The following is a 22,419-nucleotide window of genomic DNA, read 5'->3' on the forward strand; positions in this document are numbered from 1 at the left end:
CCACTGCTCCATGCCTCAGGCACCTCCTGGTGGCCAACCAGCCTCTCTGCGCCCTACTCAGAGTCGGAACCCTGTCCAGGGTCCTCCACATCCTCCTGAGCCGACTCAGAGGGACCCTCGCTGTCGGAGTCTGGTAAATGAAATGCCAGTATGTGTTATGTATTAAATCTTGGTATATTTAATGATGAAGGACGTTTAAACAATTATAGTCAAATGAAAATGGAGGTATGATGATGGTAACCTGTATAAATATCTGAGTTAAAATATTTGAGTTAATATGAATTATGTTTGTTGACCGTGGAAGAGATGCACGTAAGCCTTTTTGTAACCAACTGGTACACTTTCTACAGTATGTAAAGAAGGATGTGTTGTGTTTGTTTTGAAAATAAAAAATAAAAAAAACTTTTATATAAAAAAGAGAGTGTATCACCTACGTTCCCTCTCATGACGAGGAGACGGACAGAAATGAGGTAAGGTTAATTCTTGATCTCTGTGGAAGCAGCTATTGACCTTCAGTATGAATGTCGGGTTCAGTCTTAAGACGACTCAGTCTGGGTGGAACATGCACAGGTCATGTCTTACTGAAAGAGCAGCCAAATCAGAAATGCGTCTGGCAGATGTTATTTCCACCAAAAAACAAAGTCTTAAAGGACAACAGTTTCAACGATGTGGCTCTCAGAGGTTCGAAAGGCGATGAAGTTAGGGCCTCCAGGACCTGAGGTAAATCCCAAGTCGGGTACCTATGGATGACTGGGGCCGGAGATTGGAGGCTCCATGGAGAAATCTCCGGATCAATGGATGAGTAGATAGATGTTCGGAGGAAAGACCGTCTAAGATGGAAGCCAAAAGTGGCCACCTGTCGGCATAACGTGTTAAGGGTAAGACCCTGATAAACACCCCTCTGCAAGAAGTCCAGTACCTGAGGAATGGATGCTTTGAGTGGGTCAATAGTCATGTTCGAGTACCAAAGTGCAAATGCCCGCCAGGTGGCATCGAAAATGTGGTTAGTAGAGCTTTTGCATGATGCTTGAATGGTAGCAACGACGTTGAGGGAGATGTTATCAGCTGTTAAGGTTTGCCACTGAATTGCCATTGCAGCCACTGTGGGTCGGGATGACAAACTGACTCTTGGTGTAGAGACAGGAGTGACGATGGAATGTGCCATGGACTGGAGATCGACAGACTCTAGATCTGCATACCAAGGCCGACGTGGCCAATTGGGCGCCAACAGTAAGAGGTCTGCCTCTTGCTCCAACATTTTCTGAATAACCCTTTGGATGAGAGGGAAAGGCGCAAAAGAGTACAGGAGATCTTTGGGCCAATGGCACCTGAGGGCGTCTACTCCTTCTGCCATGGGATCCACGAACCGAGAATAATATCTGGGTACCTGGTTGTTTTCTGCCGTCACAAACAGGTCTTGGACCAGCAGGCCAAATCGAAACGTCAGTTGATGGAAGAGGTTCGGATGGATGCTCCACTCCACCTGATCTCTCCTGGTCCGGCTCAGCCAGTCTGCCTGGACATTGGAGGCTCCTGAGATGTGCCCTGCCCTGAGAGATGACAGGTGAGATTCCACCCACCAACACAACAGGGTGGACTCCTGCACTAGGGGCCAGGAACCTGTTCCCCCCTGCCTTTTTGTGTGCCTTGGTCGTGGTGTTGTCTGCTAGGATTAGAATATGGTTGTCCTGGACTGTGTGTTGGAATTGAATGAGGGTCAGACATACCGCCTGCAACTCTAGCCAACTTATGCTGTTTTGGCTTTCAAGGGACCACTGACCCTGAGCCACTAGCTCCTGCATGTGCGCTCCCAACCCCGTCAGACTTGTGTCTGTCGTAAGTGTGAGATGGCTCGGATCTGTGAACAAGGTTCCCTGCAAAATTGCCAGGGACTGTCACCATTTGAGGGACTGTAAGACCTGTCTGGGAAGGGAGGCCCTGAGAGGGGAGCAGCTCTTGTCGGTCTTCTGATGCGGAAGCATGAACCATTGAAGGGTCCTGCTGTGGAACCTGGCCCACGGGACAATTCCGAAGCAAGATACCATCTTGCCCAAAACTTGGGAGAGAAGAAGAGACTCCTTGCAGAGGCGCAGGACTTTTCTGACAATTTCCCTCAGACTGTGTATGTGGTTGTTGGACAGATGTACCTTTTCCGCCATGGTGTCTATTAGGACTCCGAGGTGAAGAATGTGAGTTCCAGGTATGAGGTGACTCTTCTTGAGATTCACCCCAAACCCGTGATCTCGCAAGGTGTGGATGGTGAGAGCAAGATCCCTTTCTGCTTGAGACAGCGACCTGGACAACAGGAGAACTCGTCCAGGTAGCAGAGAATCCGAATTGGAGATGACCTGATGTGGGCGGCTAGTGTTGCCAGTGCTTTTGTGAATACCCTGGGGGTTGAGGACAGTCCAAACAGAAGAGCTCGGTACTGGAATTGCCTTCCCCCCTTAGGAGAAATGCAGATATTTTCGGTGGTCTATGAAGATGGGGACATGAAGGTAAGCTTCATTCAAGTCTACTGACGTGAGGAAATCGCCTTTTCTGACTCACTGCAGGATAATGTGCAGAGAATGCATCTTGAACCGACGGTAGACAATATGGCAGTTCAATGATTTTAGATCCAAAATTGCTCTCCATCCCCCGGAGCTCTTTGGTAGCACGAAGAGGCGGGAATAAAAGCCCTGCCCTTTCTGATGAGGAGGAACCGGTTGGATGGTCCAGATCTCCAGCACGTGTTGGATGGCCTGTTCCATCAGTAACCTCTTGCGAGGATACTGAGAGACCAGGCATGGTACAAAATGCTCCTGGGGGATGGAAAGAAATTCCAGCATCAGGCCGAATTTTACACTTTTGAGTATCCAATTGTCGGTCGTGGTCTCTTCCCAGCGATGGGAAAGAACGCTAGGCGACCTCCGATTGGAAGAGAGTCCAGATAGTCACTTTCGTCGTGAACAATGGTGGTTGTATCCTCCACAGTAAGACTTCTTAGTTGGGCATTTCTGTTAGATCTGTCTGGTTAGATCCCTGTCTGGGAGTGAAGGATTGTCGTTGCAGATGGTAGAAGGAATATCCCCCTTCTGCTGGCTGAAAGGGTGACCTCCTGTAGAAGGAAGAGGGGTGACTGTCCTGTTTCTTATAGATGGATGAAAGGACTTTGTGCTTGTCTTTAGACTCCATAAGGTACAGATCCAAAGGGGTACCAAATAATTGGGTGCCACAGTAGGGGGAGGCTGCTAGGCGTCACTTGGTACAGACATCCACCTCCCATGGTTTGAGCCAAAGCAGACGCCTGGCCGTGACCGAAGAGGCCATGGTTTTAGAAGTGAACCTGGCAGCATTGAGAGAAGAATCAGTAGCATATTCAATGGCTGCCCTAATCTTGTTGAGGTCCCTATGCAATCTAGTGTCAGTGGGATCAATGCGCTCCTGAAGTTGTTCAATCCACACTAGGGCTGCCCTGGAGAAAAAAGAGGTGGCTGTGGAGGCCCTAACAGCCCAAGCCCCTGCCTGATAGTTTTTGACTAAGGTTTGATCTGACCTTTTCTCCTCTGGTTTGAGGACTTCTTCAGGGGCTCCAGAGACCACTATAGGAGATGATAGAGTTGCAACTGGTGCGTCCACTGGAGGAGTCTTGAGGAATTTGGTGAGTTCAGGAGCGATGTTATAGAGAGGTTGTTGAGGTTGGTTGGCTGTGGACCTGTGCCCGGGGACTCCCACTGCTTTTGGATCACTTTCATGAAGATCTTGGGGGCAGGAATCACCTCCTTCTCCACTGTAGGTTTGGTGAATAGAGAGCTGGGATGCTCAGTGATAGCTGGTTCTATTGATTTAGCCTGTGAAGCAGAGGCTGAAGCAGAAGATGGTAAGTTACCAGCCTTAATGGCTTTAAGTAGAAGTGATTTAAAGTGATCGGTTTTGAATAATCCGGCAAAGGCCGGGGCATCCGGGGTGACCACTTCATCGTCAGACAGATCTGAATCCCGAATGTTGTCTTGCTCCCCACAGACGGAAGCCTGAGAGGTAGAAGCAGAGGGCGCAGGTGGTTGGGCAGCTCCAGAAGATCTATGCTTGTGGCTATGTGATGGAGCAGGCTGGGGGTGCTGTTGCAGTCCAGCAGCCATGACCTGCTTAAAGACTTCAGCAATTATGGTTGCCGTATCTGCAGGTGAGAATGTGGCCTGGGAAACCCCAGAACCATGGGCAATAGGGAGGGAAACCTGTTCAAAAGTGCGCTCCCTATTGAGAGGGACATTGCCTCTGTTATCAGGTTCAATAGAGGAGGAAGACTCTGAAGATGACAATTCCCCATCTGAATCAGCCATTCATGGGCAAGAAACCATGGGAAGTAAGACTGGAGGTTCTGGGTAGGTAACTTGGAGCCCTTCAGGAGGAGGGAGAGAGATCTGAGCAGTTTGAATTTGCTGATTTTGGGCCTTCTGAAATTCTTTTTCTAGGGCCTTCTGTCTGCACTCTTCTGCTCTGGTAGCAGATTTAGAGACCTTGGGATTCACCCCTGAGGAAGAAGCATCTTTGTCTGGTCTCTTCCTGCTACTCTTTACTCCGGATGGCCCTGCCTCCTCTGAGCCTTTATCTGCTGCCACAGGCAGGTCAGCCATCTCACCAGAGATAGGTCAAGGTCAATATAAAGAAAGGCAATGGTCTCACCCGTTTGATGGCCAGGCGCTCCTGATCCGGTCTTGCTAGGAAGATTCTGGGTCACTGGGCACTTCCAACAGCTGCTGCTGTCTTCCTGCCTTTAAAAAAAAAACCTCAAAATGGCCGCCACTTTTTTCTGAGGCTTTTCAGAGCCTCAAAATGGCCACCACTTTTTTTCTCTGAGGCTTTTCGGAGCCTCAAAATGGCAGTGAAGCCTCAAAATGGACTGGAACCGCTGCCAAAGTATTCAGGAGAAAAAAATCATTTAAAAATTCAATTTAAAGGGAAAATATTTGGAAACAATTCACCAATTAATGCTCAAATTTGGAGGTGAGATCAATTCTGACAGCTACTCCTGATTGGATTGAGTCTAAACTGGGAGGAGTCACCAAGAGCTCGATGACATCATAAGTGTAGGTTCAATCCAATTGGTTACTGAATAGAGCAAACCCACGATGTCTCCACGATCACAGGAGAAATACAGTACATAGGTAGGGAGAGAGAATAGGTAGGTAGATAGAGGGATAGAGAGAGAGAGAAATACAGTAGGTAGGTAAGGAGAGAGAGAGAGTAGGTAGGTAGGTAGATGTTTCCAGGTGTATTTATTCATGTGTTGGAGAAGAAAATAGCTGACAATCTACAGCACCTCACTTTGTTCCTGCTGGCACAGTACTTGATCAATGTAATTCTCATCAATCAGTTAGAGTTTTTGCACTATGCAAGCTTCCCAAAACAGCCCGTTTTTCTTCAAATAAAAGGCATGAATAGCCTGGGGGGGGGGGGCTTGCAGAGTACTCCCGAGGGGTGGAGGTGGGGCAAAAATGAGCAAAAAACGGGCCCACTTTTTGTCAAAAAACCTGCATGCATAGCCTTATGGAACGGCCCATTGTTTGCTTATTTCTGCCCTCCCCAGCCCCCAGGAGCTCTCTGAAAGCCTTCATAAGGCTATGCATGGCCATTTTGATTAAGGGGCAGGGCTTCAGGAGGCAAAAAATGCTGCATTCGATGTATAAGACTCAGCCAGATATTCAGCCTCTTTTTTGAGGAAAAAGGGTGCATCTTATACTCTGAAAAATGCGGTACTTTAATGTTTCTACTAGACCAGCAATGACAAACCTTTTTTGGCTCGTGTGCCATAACTGGGGGGAGCTCAGGGGGGTCGTGTGCGGGCGTCCGCACCCATAATGCGATGTGCTACCCCCAGTGCGCATGCGCGCACTACAGGCACTCCCCCCCATATTTACATGCTTTTTCGCCCTCCCCAGGCTCCAGAGGCTTTATAGGAGCCTGGGGAGAGCGGAAACAGCCTCCCCCACTGCCCTGGACGCCCTCCGGAGGTGTCAGGGAAGCCTCTGGACAGTCCCTGAAGCCTTCGGAGCGCTCAAAACGATCCTCCAAGCAAACCGGAAGTGATTCCCGGTTTGCTCAGAGGGTCGTTTTGAGCGCTCCAAAGGCTTCAGAGATGGTCCGGAGGCTTCCCTGATGCCTTTGGAGCACTCAAAATGACCCTCAGATCAAACCGGAAGTCCGTTCCCAAACTTCCGGTTTGCCCGTAGGGCTGGTTTTTTACACTCCGGAGGCTTTACGGAAGCTCATGAAGCCTCCGCAGGGCCTCCAGGGGAGGCTCTTTTCACCCACCCCAGGCTTCTATAAAGCCTCTGGAGCCTGGGGAAGGCGAAAAATGGCTTTTAAAAAAGGTTGAACTCAGCTGGCCAGCGCGCGCATACACGCTGGCCAGCTGACAGGGCAGCGCCTTACGTGCCCTGACAAATGGCTCCGCGTGCCTTAGGTTCGCCATCACTGTACTAGACCTTTCCCATTGTTTGTCCTTCAATTGCATCTTTGGATGAGAAGGACTAGGATTCAGTTCATTGAGAAGGAAAACTGCTGTTAAATGCCGTTTTCTTTGACGCAGATGCATTTTTTTGGTAATTTGTTCTCCATTAAGATTAGTCTAATGCCAATATTTTTCAGCAGGGTGAAAGTCAAGAGCTTTTTGATCTCTGTTCCTTCTAGCTTTTCATATCAGACAAAAACTATCTCACTATAAAAAAATGAGAGAATTCTTTTAGGCAACTAACAGTCAATTTATTATTTTCCTAAGCATGTAACATGTTAGGTAACAGGAAAATCTTATAACGCCAACATTTCTCCCAATTTGTCTCTTCTCTTAGGAATTTGACACTGACATTTGTTTTTAGATTGAATCCTTCCCTTTATTTACTTGACCCAAAGATTATGTTTTAGGGACATGAGTTCATATAGATACAGTTCATTCAGAGTACTTCCATTTCCCTTTGGACTAAGAATGTGCCATTCTCAGAGATTATTCAATGGTTTCCTAAAATACAATTCTCTGAATGGAAGCAATTCAAGGTTTATGGAAAAATAAACTTGTAACAGATCTGAACTAATTCAAATCACTCTATTTTGAAGGATTTACTTCTCAAAAAAAAAAAAAAAAAAACCCTAAAGCATAATGTGGTTAAGAAAGGTATCCTGATAGAAAACATGTTTTAGAGTTCTTTAAAACATCTGTTTTTGGATCAAGAAATTGCGTATATTCCTATATTCATGTTCACACTTTATGGATTTGCTTATTAATTTTAGGTATATCTGGATCCAATCTTTTGCCCTATGTCAAGAAAACATTAACTGGAAGACAATTCTTCTGACAGGCATTTTTATTTTTGCTGAAAACTTCATACCTTAAGAATAAAAAACTACCAAAAATTCACAGAATTATGAAAAAGGAACAGGGACAATGTATAAAGTATTAGTGTTTATTTAAAGCCACATCATGTAAAGGAAGTGCACGTCTACAATTTTTTCAGAGCAAATGTAGCTACATCATAGCACGTTGTGATATCAGTAGAAAATATTTGTGGAAGCTGCACATCTGCTACTTAACTGAGTAGCCTTAATATTGCATCATTCAGCTTATATTAAATTTGCTTACATATCACTCATTTAAAAATAACAGTATGTATTTAGCTCTTAAAGCAAGCTTTAAGGAGAAAACATAATTCAAGGTTTTCCAATAGGGACATAGCAAGCATCAGGTTGCCACATACGAAGGTCAATAAGCACTTGGTTTAGCTTCTGCATCCAAAGATTACGCTCATCTTTAGTATCAGCTGATAACCAGTTCCTTTAAAAAAATGAGATTCGATATTAATTTTTAAATTCTCCTATACGGGAAAAATGGATTGTCAAAAGTAAAGGAAGTATCCAAAATTATTTTATTAATTGTAAAACAGATATCACAATTCCAACATCATCCTCATAACTTAATCAACAATGCTGATAGCAGGCCATGTAAACACTCAATTTAAAGCTACCTGAAATAGAGAAAATATATACTCAATTCTTTGAAGAACAAAATATGGATTAGAAAAGTGCTTACTTGGTAACACAGAGTGTGTCTCTGCATTGGCTAACTAATGTTTCCTTATCATCTTCTCTCTGGGGACGAACAGTAATTAGCTCAAAAGTATTTGGACGAGCACAGAATTCTCTGTTGACTGGTTCAATCTGGTGACTCGTGCAGTTTGCCAAATTTATGGAGCCCAATGGATGCTGAAATTAAAAATATTAGTTATAGATTTGTTTTCTGTTTATAATACTATAACACGGCAAGGAAGCTTACAGAAAAACAAAATATATAATAAAACTATTCAATAAAAGTAACAAAATTATCAGACTAATTTAGAGAAAGAAATTGTAGAAACTCCGTGGAAGCAGAGAACAGTATACTATAGGCATTTATGTTCTTTATGCAACTACATTAATATGCTAACTATAATACAGTTCCAAATGATATAATTTTCATTATGCAGATTACATAAATCACAGCAGATGTGTGATGGTGCATATAGAGTACACTGTACTAGGCTCTAATTAAATAGGGTTTAACTGTCTTTTAAAAATGAAATATTAAATAAACATTCTAAACAATAATTCTTTTAGGATGGTATGTCATAAACTATTATGCTAAAATAGATGCCTTTTTTATTCCACAAACTTTTCTTTTTACATAAGGCCCAGGTAATGCCTAGTGACATTTTTGGTATAAAACCTCTCTTGATGATCTCTCTGGAGGCTACATGACAAGTATTCTGGCCTCAAGTTGTTTAGAGCTTTATACATCGTAACCAAAACCTTGAGCCTATTTTGTTAGTTGTTCAAAAAACAACTACCAAAATAATTCATATACAGGACCAGTGCCCACTCAACAAACTGGTCAAAGTTCTGTACCAGTTGCAGCTTCCAGAACAAACATAAAGTGAATTATAGTATAGACTTCAAAACAAAAATTTACCAGTAATTGAACAAATTCACCCACACTGTCCTTGTCCAGAAAAAGAATTAATTAATATATCAAATCATGCTGATAATAAATATTCTAGATACAGAGGTAATTTGAGCCTTCAAAGATAATAAGCTCAGGAGCACCCTCAAGCTACATACATGTTCTTTCTGAGCAAACTATACACAGAAGAGAAGTAAAGAAATGAACTTTATAATTAATTGCAGTCTTATTTTCAAATTGAATATTTCATTCATGACAAAGAGTCCAAAATACACAGGAAGTTATATTATTCTTCCTACTTAAATGAGTAATCCTAACAAATATTATAAAATAATGCAGGATTTGGCTGTGTATGAATTTACCTAATAATAATGTAGCTATACAAGACTGATGAAACATACAATTTCAAACCATAATTTAATTTTAAAAACTCTCTACATTATTTTTATTTGAATTTTAGCCTGCAATTACCTTTCTCTTTTCATCATCTGGATAGGTCCAATAAGAGATACAATTTCCTGAAAGAGCACACCAGCGTCGATGCCAAGCTCCAAACCCACTAACATCTTCAAACATAGTCTAAAGAAACAGAGAAAAATATTTTTGAGCATAGACATTTTCCCTCATTTGTTTGTAAACATGGTCAGGCCTTCAAACATACAGCTGACCCTGTTACAGTTCTTATTGTGACTCTGTTTAATTGCCATACATTTCAACTTGAGATCAGTTACTTAGTGACCACTCAAAGTTACAGTGGACTCACCCCAAAATTACTTTTAATGTGGATCCAAAGTTCACTTCCTCCCTGCACAGGCACATATTCACATTTTGGGTGCTCAGCAACTGATCCATATTTACCATGTTTTCCCCAAAATAAGACTCAGTCTTTTATTTTTTGGGGTGCCAAAATAAGCACTAGGGCTTATTTTCAGTGAAACACGATTTCAAGGCAATCAGTCTGGCTGGGTGCCCTGCCCTCTGGCATATGCAACAGCCCACAGGTTCCTTAGTCAGTGTACTTTAGGGTTGTGCAGCTCGTGAAGCGCAGGTGAATTTATTCCCTGTCCAAGCAGCAGATGGAGGCAGAGGCACGGGGGAGGGGGGAGAACGCAGGTGATCCAGCTGCGCCATAGAAAAGTCAAGAGGTGGTGGGCTGGAGCTGGGAGGCAGGTAGCTGCAGAAGGCTTGTCTTCGTGTCTCTTGGCTTTCCTGCAGCCCATACAGTTCCTTGGGATTGCCTCCCTCCCTCCTGGTGCTGCTGTGCGAAGACAAGCCTTCTCATGACTGCCCGCTGCTCTAGCCCATTGACTCTCAGTTTCCCATGGCCTGTGCAGTGTGTCCAGTTCATGTGCTTTCCCCCCACCTCTGCCTTTGCCAGCTGCTTGGACAGGGACCAGGTAATCAACTCCCCTATGCTGCGCAGGCTGGGACCAGAAACTGTTGGTCTGAGCGTGCTCGCTGCCTCCTGTGCTGGCCCCGCCTACCCCCTTCAGTAGGGCTTATTTTGGGGGCAGGGTTTATATTAGATGCATGCTTAAAAATTAGATTAGGGCTTATTTTGCTGGAAAATATGGTACAGTCATTTGCAACACCCTATGATCAGACTGCAATTTATATTTTTTTCATAGAAACTGGCATTTACTTCTGATTTAACCACCTTATATCTAACAATGAATTTGCTTAACTGTGGCATTTGCTTAACAACCGCTGCAAAAAAGTTATAGCATAGGATGTGTCCACCTAATGACCCACTTTATGACTGTCATGACTTATGATCAACATTGCCAGGCTTAATTACAGTCATAAGCCAAAGACTATCTGTATTCTAAACTTCAGCAAATCTCTTCTTTGGACCTAATTTAGCTTCATTAGATTTGATCATTCTTGAATTCTTTATACTATACATTATTTAAATAACTATTTTAAATAACTAGTTTGATCTTGGAACTGTGAGCATTTCTATAGCATATTTTGCCATCTAGTGGAGTCAACAATATTTGGTCAATTACAAAATAATAATAATAAATTGCAAATAATGCAATTTAACAGATGCTGGTACGTGCTTTTTAAACCAGAACTTAGAAAAGCCACATAATGTTAGAAAATTTATCATAGTCAAAAGAGTTTTATAAATTCTTAAAATTAGAACAAAGTAAAATCAAGATCTCACTCTACATTAAAATAGGTACTATAACTTACCAAAAACCCTCTCTCTTCCACACCAGAATCAATTTGACACTTAACCTTTAGATGTATATGCCCTTCCAGAGGAGATAAGAAAGGAACCTAAAAATACACAGTGGTTATTTAATATCAGTTTCTTTTCTTTTCCAATTAGCCTTTTTTTGGAGATTTGCATCTTTTGAGGCATTTGATGCTCCTGCTTTCAGTTTGAATCTTTGTCAAGAGAAACCTGATAATAATCCAGAGAGCCAAATCAGCCATGCAAAATAATCTAAGTGCTACATTTCTAAGAACTGACCAATTATGCCACTGAAACAGAAGCATAACTTGGCAATAGCCAATTTTAAAGAATGAAAACAATAGCAGAACCAAAGTATTCAGAGGCAGCTTCCTGCAGTGGGGTTGTCTGTCTGTCCTGTGATTCAGCTCTCTAAGAGGCAAAAGGCAGGGCCTCGTTTTATGTGTAATCTTTGAAGCTTCAGAATTTATGCCACCAAACACATTCAGTTGAACTTTACCACTGGCCCCTACCAGTATCATTTATTGTATTTTGTCAAAACAGGTGTCTCAAAATATCAGAATATCCATCCTTAAAAAATCAATGGGGTTCAAATGTTAAGATATGTTAATGATGTAGAGATAGGGTGTTGGTACTTACCTGATACACCTCTTCTAATAGAGTGGAGATAGCATCCATGTATGGGTTAACACTGTCCGTTCTCTGATTGGACTGAGTCTGATTACTAATTAATTAACCACCTATATAACCCGTCCCTGTGAGTGACTCCACCCAGCTTACGACGAAGAACAAAGACACAGACTCCACGTGTTATCCAAACTTCAACTTTAATAAACCATTCAGTGCAAACGCAAACAAGAAGTTCCATAAGAAATGACATAAACCAACTGAGCAATCATCTCCCCAGGCAAGAATGGAAAACAGTCTCCATATAGGGCGGGGCTGGATGCTATCTCCACTCTATTAGAAGAGGTGTATCAGGTAAGTACCAACACCCTTTCTCAATAGAGATGGAGATAGCATCCATGTATGGGACATACCCTAGCTAGTCTCCATTGGGAGGGAAGACTGTTGGACTACCTGTCAGCATGTGCTGCCTGTAGAACCCCACGGCCAAAGGCAGCATCTGCCGAAGCGAATTTGTCCAGTTTATAATTCTGAAAAAAGGGCGAGGTCGCCCACACTGCTGCCCTGCAGATCTCCCGCAGGGAAGCCTGGGTATTCCACACCGCAGAGGTGGCAGAGCTCCTGGTGGAATGGGCCGTAATCCCCTGTGGAATTGGCTCTTCGTTGGAAAAATTGGCCATGGCAATATATTTCCTAACCCACCTGCCTATGGTAGTGACTGATACCCTCTATCTCAGGGAGGAAGGTTGGAAAGAGACAGAGAGACATTCCGTCTTCCTCAAATGTCCACTGGATAAAGGTTTGAGTGCCCGCCAGATATCCAGCATGTGCCACTACTCCTCTAATAGCCTTGATGGTGATAGACAAAAGTCCAATAATATAATCTCCTGTGCCCGATGGAACCACAAATTGACATTAGGGCGAAAGGAAGGGTCCAGCCTGAGAATCACCCTATCCTCATAAAAAGTACACAGACCCTCCCTAATTGGTAGTACCTGGAGCTCTGATATCCTCCGAGCAGAGGTGATGGAAACTAAGAACGTCACTTTCAGGGAAAGAAATTGCAGAGGAATAGTATCCAGGGGCTCAAATGGGGGCTTCGTGAGAGCGATGAGAACCTTCGACAAGTCCCATGTGGGGTATCTGTGCGCTAAAGGTGGCCTCAGATTAGATGCCCCCTTTAAAAACCACCTAACCACCGGGTGGTGGGATAATGACCGATCCCCTCCCCAAGACAACATGGTGGACAAGGCCGTCACTTACCAACTAAGGGTATTGGGCGATAACCCCTTGTCCAGACTGTCCTGGAGAAACTCCAGGACCTGGGTAACCGAGGCTGAAACTGGCGTTATCCTATTAGAGCACCATTCACAAAACACTCAGGTAGCGTTATAAATGCGATCCATGGAGGGCCGTCTGGATGCCTGTATAGTGTCTATGACTCTAGCTGAAAATCTGTCAAGCATCAGACCCTCCCGCTCAAGCGCCAGGCGGTCAATTGGAGCCCCTGGGGGTCCGGGTGCTCCAGTGACCTCTGGCTGAGGGAGGCCTTGTCTGGCGGGATCCTCCAGGGCCTCTCGATGGACAATATCTGAAGATCTGCAAACCATGCAGGGCAATTAGTATGATCTGGACGAAATGATCTTGTGCACGACTCTGGACAAAAGTGGAAGTGGTGGGAAGGAGTATAGTAGTCCCTGAGGCCAGGGCCAGTGAAGGGCGTCCGTTCCTTCTGCACCTGTCACAGGGAACCTCGTGAGGAACCGGGGCAGTTGAGCATTGGCTGGAGAGACGAAGAGGTCCATGATCGGAACCCCGAACCATCGTGTAATCTCCTGGAAGAGAGAAGGGTGTAATCTCCACTCTTCCTGATCCAGGGTAGAGCGGATGAACCAGTCTGCCCTCACATTGTCAACCCCTGAAATGTGCTCAGCGGCGAGGGACAGGAGGTTAACCTCCACCCAGCGACCCAGCTCTTCCGCCTCCCCCATTAGTTGTTTCAACCTGATGCCCCCCTGCCTGTTCACATGGGCCTTGGCCGTAATATTATCGGTCAGAACCAGTACATGAGTCCCCCTGATCATGTCTACGAAGTGGAGGAGGGCAAGACGGATGGCTCTGAGCTCAAGGAGGTTAATACTCAAGGTACCGTCCTCCTTTGACCATCTGCCTTGTGCAAAATGTGCATCAAAGTGGGCACCCCAGCCTCAGAGATTCGCATCAGTTGTGATCATGATCCTGTCCTCCACCCCAAATTGACACCCTTTTTTGATCGCAGGGGACCTCCACCAACACAAGGAGTGTCATACCTCACCGGGCAAGATAACCATAGTCAGGGAAGTGCTCCTCCGTTCCTTTTGGAAGGGCAATATTCACAAAATTGTAATTCTCCATTGTAATTCTCTGGTGCGTAGTCTCGCCCAAGGGACAATTGAGATGGCTGTAACCATCTTCCCCAGCAACTTAACCAAGGTAACTAGTGATAACTTCCTTTCCCTCTCCACCTAAGACACTAATTGACAGAGACTGTCTTGTCTCTCCTCAGAGAGGAACACCTGGGTCGCCTCCATGTCAATCCAAGCCCTCAAGTGCAAGACGCAAATGGTAGGTACAAAGTGACTCTTGTTCTTGTTGATGGAAAAACCATGGTATTGGAGAATTTGAATAGTGGTGTTGAAGTCCCTCATGGCCTTATCCCTTGAGTGTGACAATATCAAGATGTCATCTAGATAAGACAATCCTGATGGGCATAGTTCTCAAATGGGCCGTCAGGGCAGCCAACACCTTAGTGAAAGCCCGAGGTCAGATGAGAGGCCAAAGATAGGGCTTTGTATTGATAATGACAATTATCATAGCAAAAATGGAGGAAACAACGGTGGTCCTGGAGGAAAGGTATATGCAAATATGCCTCTATCAAGTCGATAGAGGAGATAGTCACCCTGTCGGACTCTTTCTAAAATTGACTGCAAGGAGTGCATTTTAAACTGTCGGTATTTCAAGTATTTATTAAGATGTTTCAAATCCAAAATAGCGCTCCAACCTTCCGAGGACTTGGGGATAACAAATAACACAGAATAAAAACCCAGATGACGTTGGTCAACTGGCACCGGTTGGATGGCCTCAATGTCCAAAAGATGCCAGATGGCCGAGCTCATTAAGAGCTGTTGCTGTCTATTACTAGAGACTGGGGACCTAATGAAAAAACATGGAGGGAACGAAAGGAACTCAAGGGCTAAACCTGCCCTCACTGTAGTGATGATGCAACGGTCAGAAGTGGTGGTCTCCCACATTTCCGCAAAGTGTATTAACCTCCCACCAATGGGGAACTAGTTGCGAGGCTGCTCAAGGCCTGTGGCTGAACCGGTTCTCCCACCACGAAAGGGTCGCTTGGACTGATTGCCCCGCTGCTGGTGGTACGACTGTTGCCTTTGGCAGTGTCCAAAGTCACCTTGCTGTCTAAAATTAAAGGGACCATAATCCTGATTCCTAAAGGAGCCCTCATAATCCTGCTGTCTAGCTCCCTGTCATCTGGGGTAGGGCGCCGGACGATATGTCCCTTTCTTGTAATTTGTGGGCAAGACCTTACGCTTGTCTTTTCCCTCTACTAGGAGGGTGTGAGGGAATCCCCAAACAAGTCCTCCCCCCTTTGTATGGTTCTGAAGCCAGACGCCACTTGTGACAGAGGTAAGTTTGCCACGAGCGCAGCCACAGGACTCTGCGGGAGGCCACGGATGACACCATGGCCCGAGAGGTGAATCTGGTGGCACTCAGGGTGGCATCAGCCGAAAACTATATTGCAGCTATGATCTTATTCAGGTTTTGGTTTGCCCTGGAATCCCCGGCTGGGATTCTCTCCTGCAGCTGCTGCAACCAACATAGGCTAGAGCGAGAAAAAAAGGAAGCTGCTGCTGAAGCCCGGACTGCCCAAGCCGCTGCTTGGTGGCCTCGCTGGAGTTTGGTCGGCCTTCTTCTCCTCGGGTTTTAGGACCTCTTCCCGGGTAACGTAGTATTAGAGTGAAGGGCCAAAATCGGGGCATCCACCATCAGCCATAAGCAACAGTTTGTCAAGGCCCTCTGCCATGTTGTAAAATCACCTGTCAGAGTTGGACGGGCTAGGCCTGACACTGCAGCCCATTGGTGTAGCCCATTGTCTCTGGATGGCGTCCATAAACAGCTGGGGAGCAGGGATGGTGTCCATCTCCAGTTAATGCTCAGTAAACCATGTGCTGGCTGACTTGGTGGCTCCAGAGGTTGAGGGAGCCTCCACAGTCCCCCCATATCAGCTGCAGCGATTGCCTTGGAAAGCAGAGGTTTGAACAGAGCTGGCGGAAAGAGGTCTAAGGCAACCAGCTTGTCGGGGCTTGCCCTCTCTTCCTCAGACAGCTTGGATTCCCTGATCTCCCCTTCCTCTGAGCTTGGGGAGCGACTGCGATGGTGGCACTGAGGCGATTGGTCCACCCCAAGGTTGGGAACAAGATCATTTTGGATGCGAGCGAGGGCGGCCGGTGGTGGTGTGGCGGCACACGCTGTTGCTGCAACCCAGCTGCAATCCCGCTTAATGGCCTCTGCAATGAAGGACTGGTAATCTAGTGGCATGGCAGGGGTCAGATACTCAGGGCGTAAGCCGGCAGCCATAGGCATAAATGTGGTCTCCACATGTCTGCTAGGTAGGCGAGGCTCCTTAGGGGCTGGTGGTGCAGATTGCCCCCAAAGCCCTGAAGTATTAATAGACAGCATTGGGCTAAACGGGCCAGGCCCAGGATCCAACTGCAGAGGAGGGCTGTGGCCTGGTTTGGAAGTGGAGGAATGGTGATGAGGCCTGGTTTTGGTCTGGGGGGTGGGGAAGTCTCTTTCTCTGCTAACTTAGAGGTCTTTTTAGACTTGGAGCCCTTGCTGGATGATTTAGAGTCCTTAGAGCTCTTATCATGTGGCTTAGTTGTATTGCTGCCCTGGGACGAGAAAGGCAAGGCTGAGGGATCAGGCTCTCCAGCTACCAAAAGCAAACCCCCCTGACCGTCTCTCTCCACGGCAGATAGATGATCTACCACACTATCTGCATGTGAACTTCCCAGAAGACAACCTAATTAATTTCTCCCCCCCCCCAATGCCAGCCTGATAATAGTCATGGCAACACTTTAGAAGTTGACATCCGGCTCCCATCAATTCCCGAAAGCGACCTGTGTGACAAAGACAATTTGAGTACATGTATATAACTTAGGGATGGATGTGTCCCTTCCCCAGGCTTGCTTGGATTTTCTGCATGGAATTTTGCTATGAGGCGATCAGCCTGGATATTCCTACTTTTCATCCAAGATGCCTCCAATAATGGGTAGGCCTTGCACTTGATTAAGTATTAGAGTTGTCTCCTGTGCCAATTGAGGATTTGTTGAACTTCATAATGGGTTTGGCCCCCTATGAACATAGGGCCCGGGGGTTCCTGGGGTAGTGGTCTCAGAGTGGATCCGATCACAGGTTTCAAGAGGCTACTATGAAACACTGGGTGTATCTTCCCCAACAATTGAGATAGTTTCAATTGCACTGTGACTGGGTTGATGATCTTTACTATGGGGAATGGTCCCATAAACTTCGGCCCCAGTTTCTTGCTGGCAGTTTTAATCTCAAATATTTTGTGGAGAGGTAAACCTTCTCTCCCACCCGGAATGGCCGTTGCGGAGCCAAGTGTTTATCTGCCTGCTTTTTATAGGTTTGTGCCACTTTAGTCAGTGCCTTATTTACATTTTCCCAGGTTGCTTTCAGCATTGACGTCCAATCAGTCAAGCTGACTGAGGAGGGGGGATCCCTTGGATACTCAGGCATTGGGACGAAGTCCATACCGCTCACTATTTTGAATGGCGTGAGTCCTGTGCTACTGTGAACAGAACTATTCTACGCAACCTCAGCAAAAGATAAAAGGTCTGCCCAATTGGACTCCTGATAGTTCACGTAACACCTCAGGTACTGCTCTATCATGGCATTCAGTCTCTCTGCTGCCCCATTGGTGCTCGGATGAAAAGCTAAACTAAGACCCTGAGATGACCCAATGGACCCCAGGAACTCCCTCCAGAACTTAGCCGTGAACTGGACCCCTCTGTGTGAGATAATTCTTCAAGGTACTCCATGCAGTTGGGAGATATGTTTCACGAACAGTTTAGCCAGCTTGTGAGCCGAGGGTAGTCCTCTACAGGGTATGAAGTGTGCCTGTTTGGAGAACAGATCTATTACAGCACAAATCACTGTGTTTCCTCTACTTTTTGGCAACTCTACTATAAAGTCCATTGTGATCTCCTCCCACGGCCTCATTGGCTCTGCTACTGTTTGCAGCAGTCCAGGGGTTTTTCCTGGTCGTCTCTTCATTGTGGTGCAGATGGTGCAACTTTTCACGTAACTATCCACATCTTTCTTTATACCAGGCCACCAGAATTGCCTCCGGGATAAGTATAAAGTCTTTAGGAATCTAAAGTGGCCTGTCGGTTTGGCGTCGTGACTCCTCTGGAGAACTAGAGTACATAGGAATTCTGGGACGTAGAGTTTCGTCCCCTTCCATGCAAGGTCATATCTTTTCATCAAGATGTGTTGGTTATTCTGGAACCAGGGGTCTGCTAACAGTTCGGTTTTCAGTTCAGTCTCGTGGTTAGCTCACTTGCGGGTTGGACTTGCCGGGCACAGTGTTGCCGCCTAGTGGTTACTTGGGCAGCTGTTTGAGTAGAGAGAATGATGGTGTCCACTATGTGCTCCTGCTCGCATTTGTACTGAGGAATGAGGGAGAGGGCGTCAGCTAGAAAGTTCCTCCGGCCTGGAATGTACTTTAAGACAAAATCAAAATGGTTGAAATATTGAGCCCATCAGACTTGGATCACGAAAGGTTGCTCAAGGTTGGGATGCTTCAGCACTGGCTCCTTTGCAAACATTTATTTTAGTGTCTCAAACGCTTCTTGGCAGGTTAGGTCCCATGGTAGGGGTTGTCCCGGATGAGGTTTCGTTCCTAGGCTCCCTGTCTTCAGGAGGTCTGTCAGGGGTTTGCCAATCGTAGCAAAGGAGGGGATGAATTGCCTGTAGAAGTTCGCGAACCCTAGGAAGCTTGCAGCTGTCTGCGGGTGCGAGTGGGATGCCAGCTTAGGACGGCTTGCACTTTCGCTGGGTCGATCTCTATCCCCTCATTTGACACTCGGTAACCCAGGTAGTGAATGGTGGAATTCGCATTTTGATACCTTGATGTACAGGTTGGCTGCCAGAAGTTTCTCCAGTACTTGGTGGATCAGGGGTATGTCTTCATCCATGGTCTCCGTGTAGATAAGGATGTCATCTAGGTAGACGAGGACCCTCTTGTAGAGACGCTCGTGCAGCACCTCATTTATTAACTGCGTCAATACCGCTGGGGCCCCGTTTAGCCCGAAAGGCATCACTTTGAATTGAAACCTCCCTAGGGGGCAGTTGAACGCTGTTTTCCATTCATCTCCCTCTCTGATACATACTCAGTAGTATGCTTCTCTAAGGTCTAGTTTGGTGATGACTTTTCCCTTGGCCAGATGAGACAGCATATCCTTTATGAGGGGGAGGGGGTATACATTGTGTACACACACCCCATTTATCCCTGGGTCCACACACAATCTCATGGTTCAATGTTTTTTTTTCTTTGAAGAGGACTGGTGCTGCGACCTGTGGCTTGGCTGGCTCAATGAACCACCTTGCTAGGTTTTTGTCTATGTATTTGCGTATGTCATGCATTTCCCGGGGCCTCATGGCGTACAGTTTGGGCTTGGGTAGTTTTGCCCCGGGGATGATTTCGATAGCACAGTCTGTCTCCCGGTGGGGAGGCAGAACATCGCACTCAGCCTCGCTGAATGCTTCTGCGAGGTCCTGATATTCTATCGGAATCAGTTCCAATATCAGTTCGGCCTCTGGGGTTTTGTTGGATGTGTTTGCCAGTTGTTCTCATGGGGTCTCTTGGGGGGTTTCCAGCATGGGTGGTGCTTCTGCTTGCTGGTGTCGAAGGGGTTGGGGGCCCCTTGATATCCTAAGTCTGCAGGTACCCCCTTGCCACCAGATAATTGGTCCCCACTTGTCTAGCCAGGAAAGTCCCATTATGACTGCATCTGCCATTTTGGGGGATATTATGAATCAAATTACTTCCCAGTGATCCGCTAGCTCTAGCCTCACTGGTTCAGGTGGGTGACATAGGCTTCTCCCATTAGGAACCCATCAACCTCCTCGAACTGGATCGGGTGGGCCAGTCTTTTTGCTCTGATCCCGTTTCAGGACTGTGGTTAGGTTGATCAAGCACCTTGTGCAGCCTGAGTCTATTAGGGCTTGAAAATCCCCCTGATTTCCTGGTTTTGGGGCTGTATTGGAAAAAGAAAAGGGTGAATTGATTCACTCACCATTGGGTCATTTTCTCCCTCGTCCTCACTGTCATATGATTCAGGTGACTGGTTGTCGTTGCCTGGGGTTCCATCATTTTCGCCTGAGGGGGGAGGGGCCTTTGCAGACTGGAGGGTTTCCTTGAACATGTTGGTGGTCCGTTTCCTCGTTCCGGTCGTGCCCTGGGCGGTGGATCTGGCCTTGGTTTTGCGGCTTGTGTTGGGCATGCAGCTGCCATGTGGCGCATCCCCCAGCATCTGTAGCATTTCAGCAGACTTCGAAGGAGGACTGGTCTCAGAGCCTGCTGTGGTTCCCTGCTGGCTGGGTGGTTTCAGGTCAGGTTGACCTCTTTTGTGTGTCTGGTTGCTTTGTCATGTCATTGATGCGCAGCCCACTGTCGACTTTTGTTGCTACTCGGAACCACTCAAAGAGTTGATTTGGGATGTCGCAATATGCAGTTACTTGGGCAATTTGCTTGTCTAAGCTTGTTCTGAAAAAATGCACCAGCAGCCGCTCTGATAAAGGGGGTAGCCTTGCTATAACCCTCCTAAATTCACGGATGTGCTCTTTGATGGGGCGGCCCTTTTGCTTTAGGTTGCTGAGTTCCTCCTCCGCATATGGGTCCTCCTCCTCCACCTCCTCAAATCTGGCCTCTAGCAGTTGCAGGAAGTCATCTATGTCTTGAAGTTGGGGGGCTCTCCTCTTGTGGAGGGCAGCTAGCCATTCCCTTGCTTCTCCCTTTAGACCCTGTGCGATGGTATTCACCATGGCTTTGGGGGATGGGTACCCATAGCGTCCTAGGTGGATATCAGCTGAATCAAGGAATAGGGCTAGCTGGTCTGAGTCTCCGTCAAACTTTCCCCTGAATTGGGATGGGTCACTCAGCCCTAATTCCCCAGCCTCCTGTCGGCCTTGGTATGCTTGCACCTGATATGGCTGGACATCTTCTTCACCCCTTGTTTGGAGAGAGGGAGGGGGTTGCCTGCTCTTGGCAGCCTGCCTGCTGCGTGGGGGAGGCACTGGTTGCCGTTTTGGGCTCCTTCTCCTTCTATTGGGAGGGGGAGGTGGGCGGCACTCTAGTTTGCATCTCCTCCCTTCAACAGGATCAGATGTCCCTCCTCTCTCTTTTGGGCTGCATGATGGCCCCTCATCATGAAGGGTGGTTCGGTAAAAATCCCCCCTCTGTTGCTTTTTTGCACTCCCTCGGGATTCCATCTGGGGCTTTGGGAGCCTGACTTGTTTCCAGTGCCACCTCCAGTCTACCTTTGCCAGCTTGCTTGAGACCCTTCCCAGTATCTTGGGACTAGGGCAAGGGAATTTCTACCAGTACTTATCTTCTCTTGCTTCTGCTTCTTAGAAAAGCACCGCTGCTTGGCATTGCCGCATACCTCCAGCTGCAATCAATCTCTCAACCCGATTTTCCCACCAAGCAGCCCAAACATTAGGGGAGTGCTCGGAGAACCTGGGTTTCAGGAAACCCAGATTTTTTTAAAAAAAATCAGTTTTGGCTCTCTGTGAAGTTCCCAGAAGATGACCTAATTAATTTACGAGCCTTGAGACAAAGTTCAAAAGAAATCCAATCATTTATTAGAATCGACATTCTGGGGTGAACTCCTGTAGAGCCAAAATTGCTTTCGCTTAATTGTGTTTGACCTTTACCCCTGTATCCCTTCCCTTTTGTCCTGCGTCATATTCTCCAACTAGGCTGTAGACATGACACCAGACTCCAGTCAAAGGCATGCATGGAATCCCCCCCCCCCATGCCAGCCTGATAATAGTCATGGTAACACTTTAGAAGTTCACACTGCCATTGGAACGACAGTTATTTTCAAAATGGCGACCGTGCCAAATTTTCCCTTTCAAAATGGCCACTGGTGCTCTTTCTAAGCTGCTGAGAGCCTCCTCAGGCCAATGCGGCCACTGATGCCTTTAATTGCCGCCTGCAAGCCTGCAGGGCATGAAAACAGTTCAAAGGGGTTGCCTTCCCGTGGCGTCCGAGTGACTTTCCCCGGAGCTGTGGGGCAATGCTGTCAAGTGCCCTGCAGCCCTGCACAGCACACTGCATAATCGGCTGTACACAGCAGGTGGGGGATACTGTGCCGGGGATCACAGCACGCAATATGAAGATTCATGGCTGGCTTGTCAGTGCGCAGCTCCCCCCCCCCTGCGGCTCGAGGCTGGGTAGAATCGCCTCAATGAACCTCTCTCGGAGCACCCCAAGGCTCCTGCTGGCCAATTAGTTTGGCTCTGATGTCACCAGCCC

General features: G+C 46.6%; 1 protein-coding gene across 1 annotated transcript in view; it reads right to left on the reverse strand.

Annotated features, from left to right (window-relative positions):
* Nucleotides 1-7,418: 7,418 nt before the first annotated feature.
* Nucleotides 7,419-22,419, reverse strand: part of ANLN (anillin, actin binding protein) — a 97,991-nt gene continuing 82,990 nt past the window's right edge. Inside the window, exons 21-24 of the mRNA XM_081932589.1 lie at nt 11,168-11,254; nt 9,440-9,547; nt 8,063-8,235; nt 7,419-7,807 (exon numbers count right to left, since the gene is read on the reverse strand). Coding sequence (XP_081788715.1) covers nt 7,684-7,807; nt 8,063-8,235; nt 9,440-9,547; nt 11,168-11,254 — 492 coding nt within the window. The 3' untranslated portion in view covers nt 7,419-7,683. The remainder of the gene's footprint in view (nt 7,808-8,062; nt 8,236-9,439; nt 9,548-11,167; nt 11,255-22,419) is intronic.

This window comes from Natrix helvetica (assembly GCF_964273705.1).
Source record: "Natrix helvetica genome assembly, chromosome: Z".
Taxonomy (NCBI): domain Eukaryota; kingdom Metazoa; phylum Chordata; class Lepidosauria; order Squamata; family Natricidae; genus Natrix; species Natrix helvetica.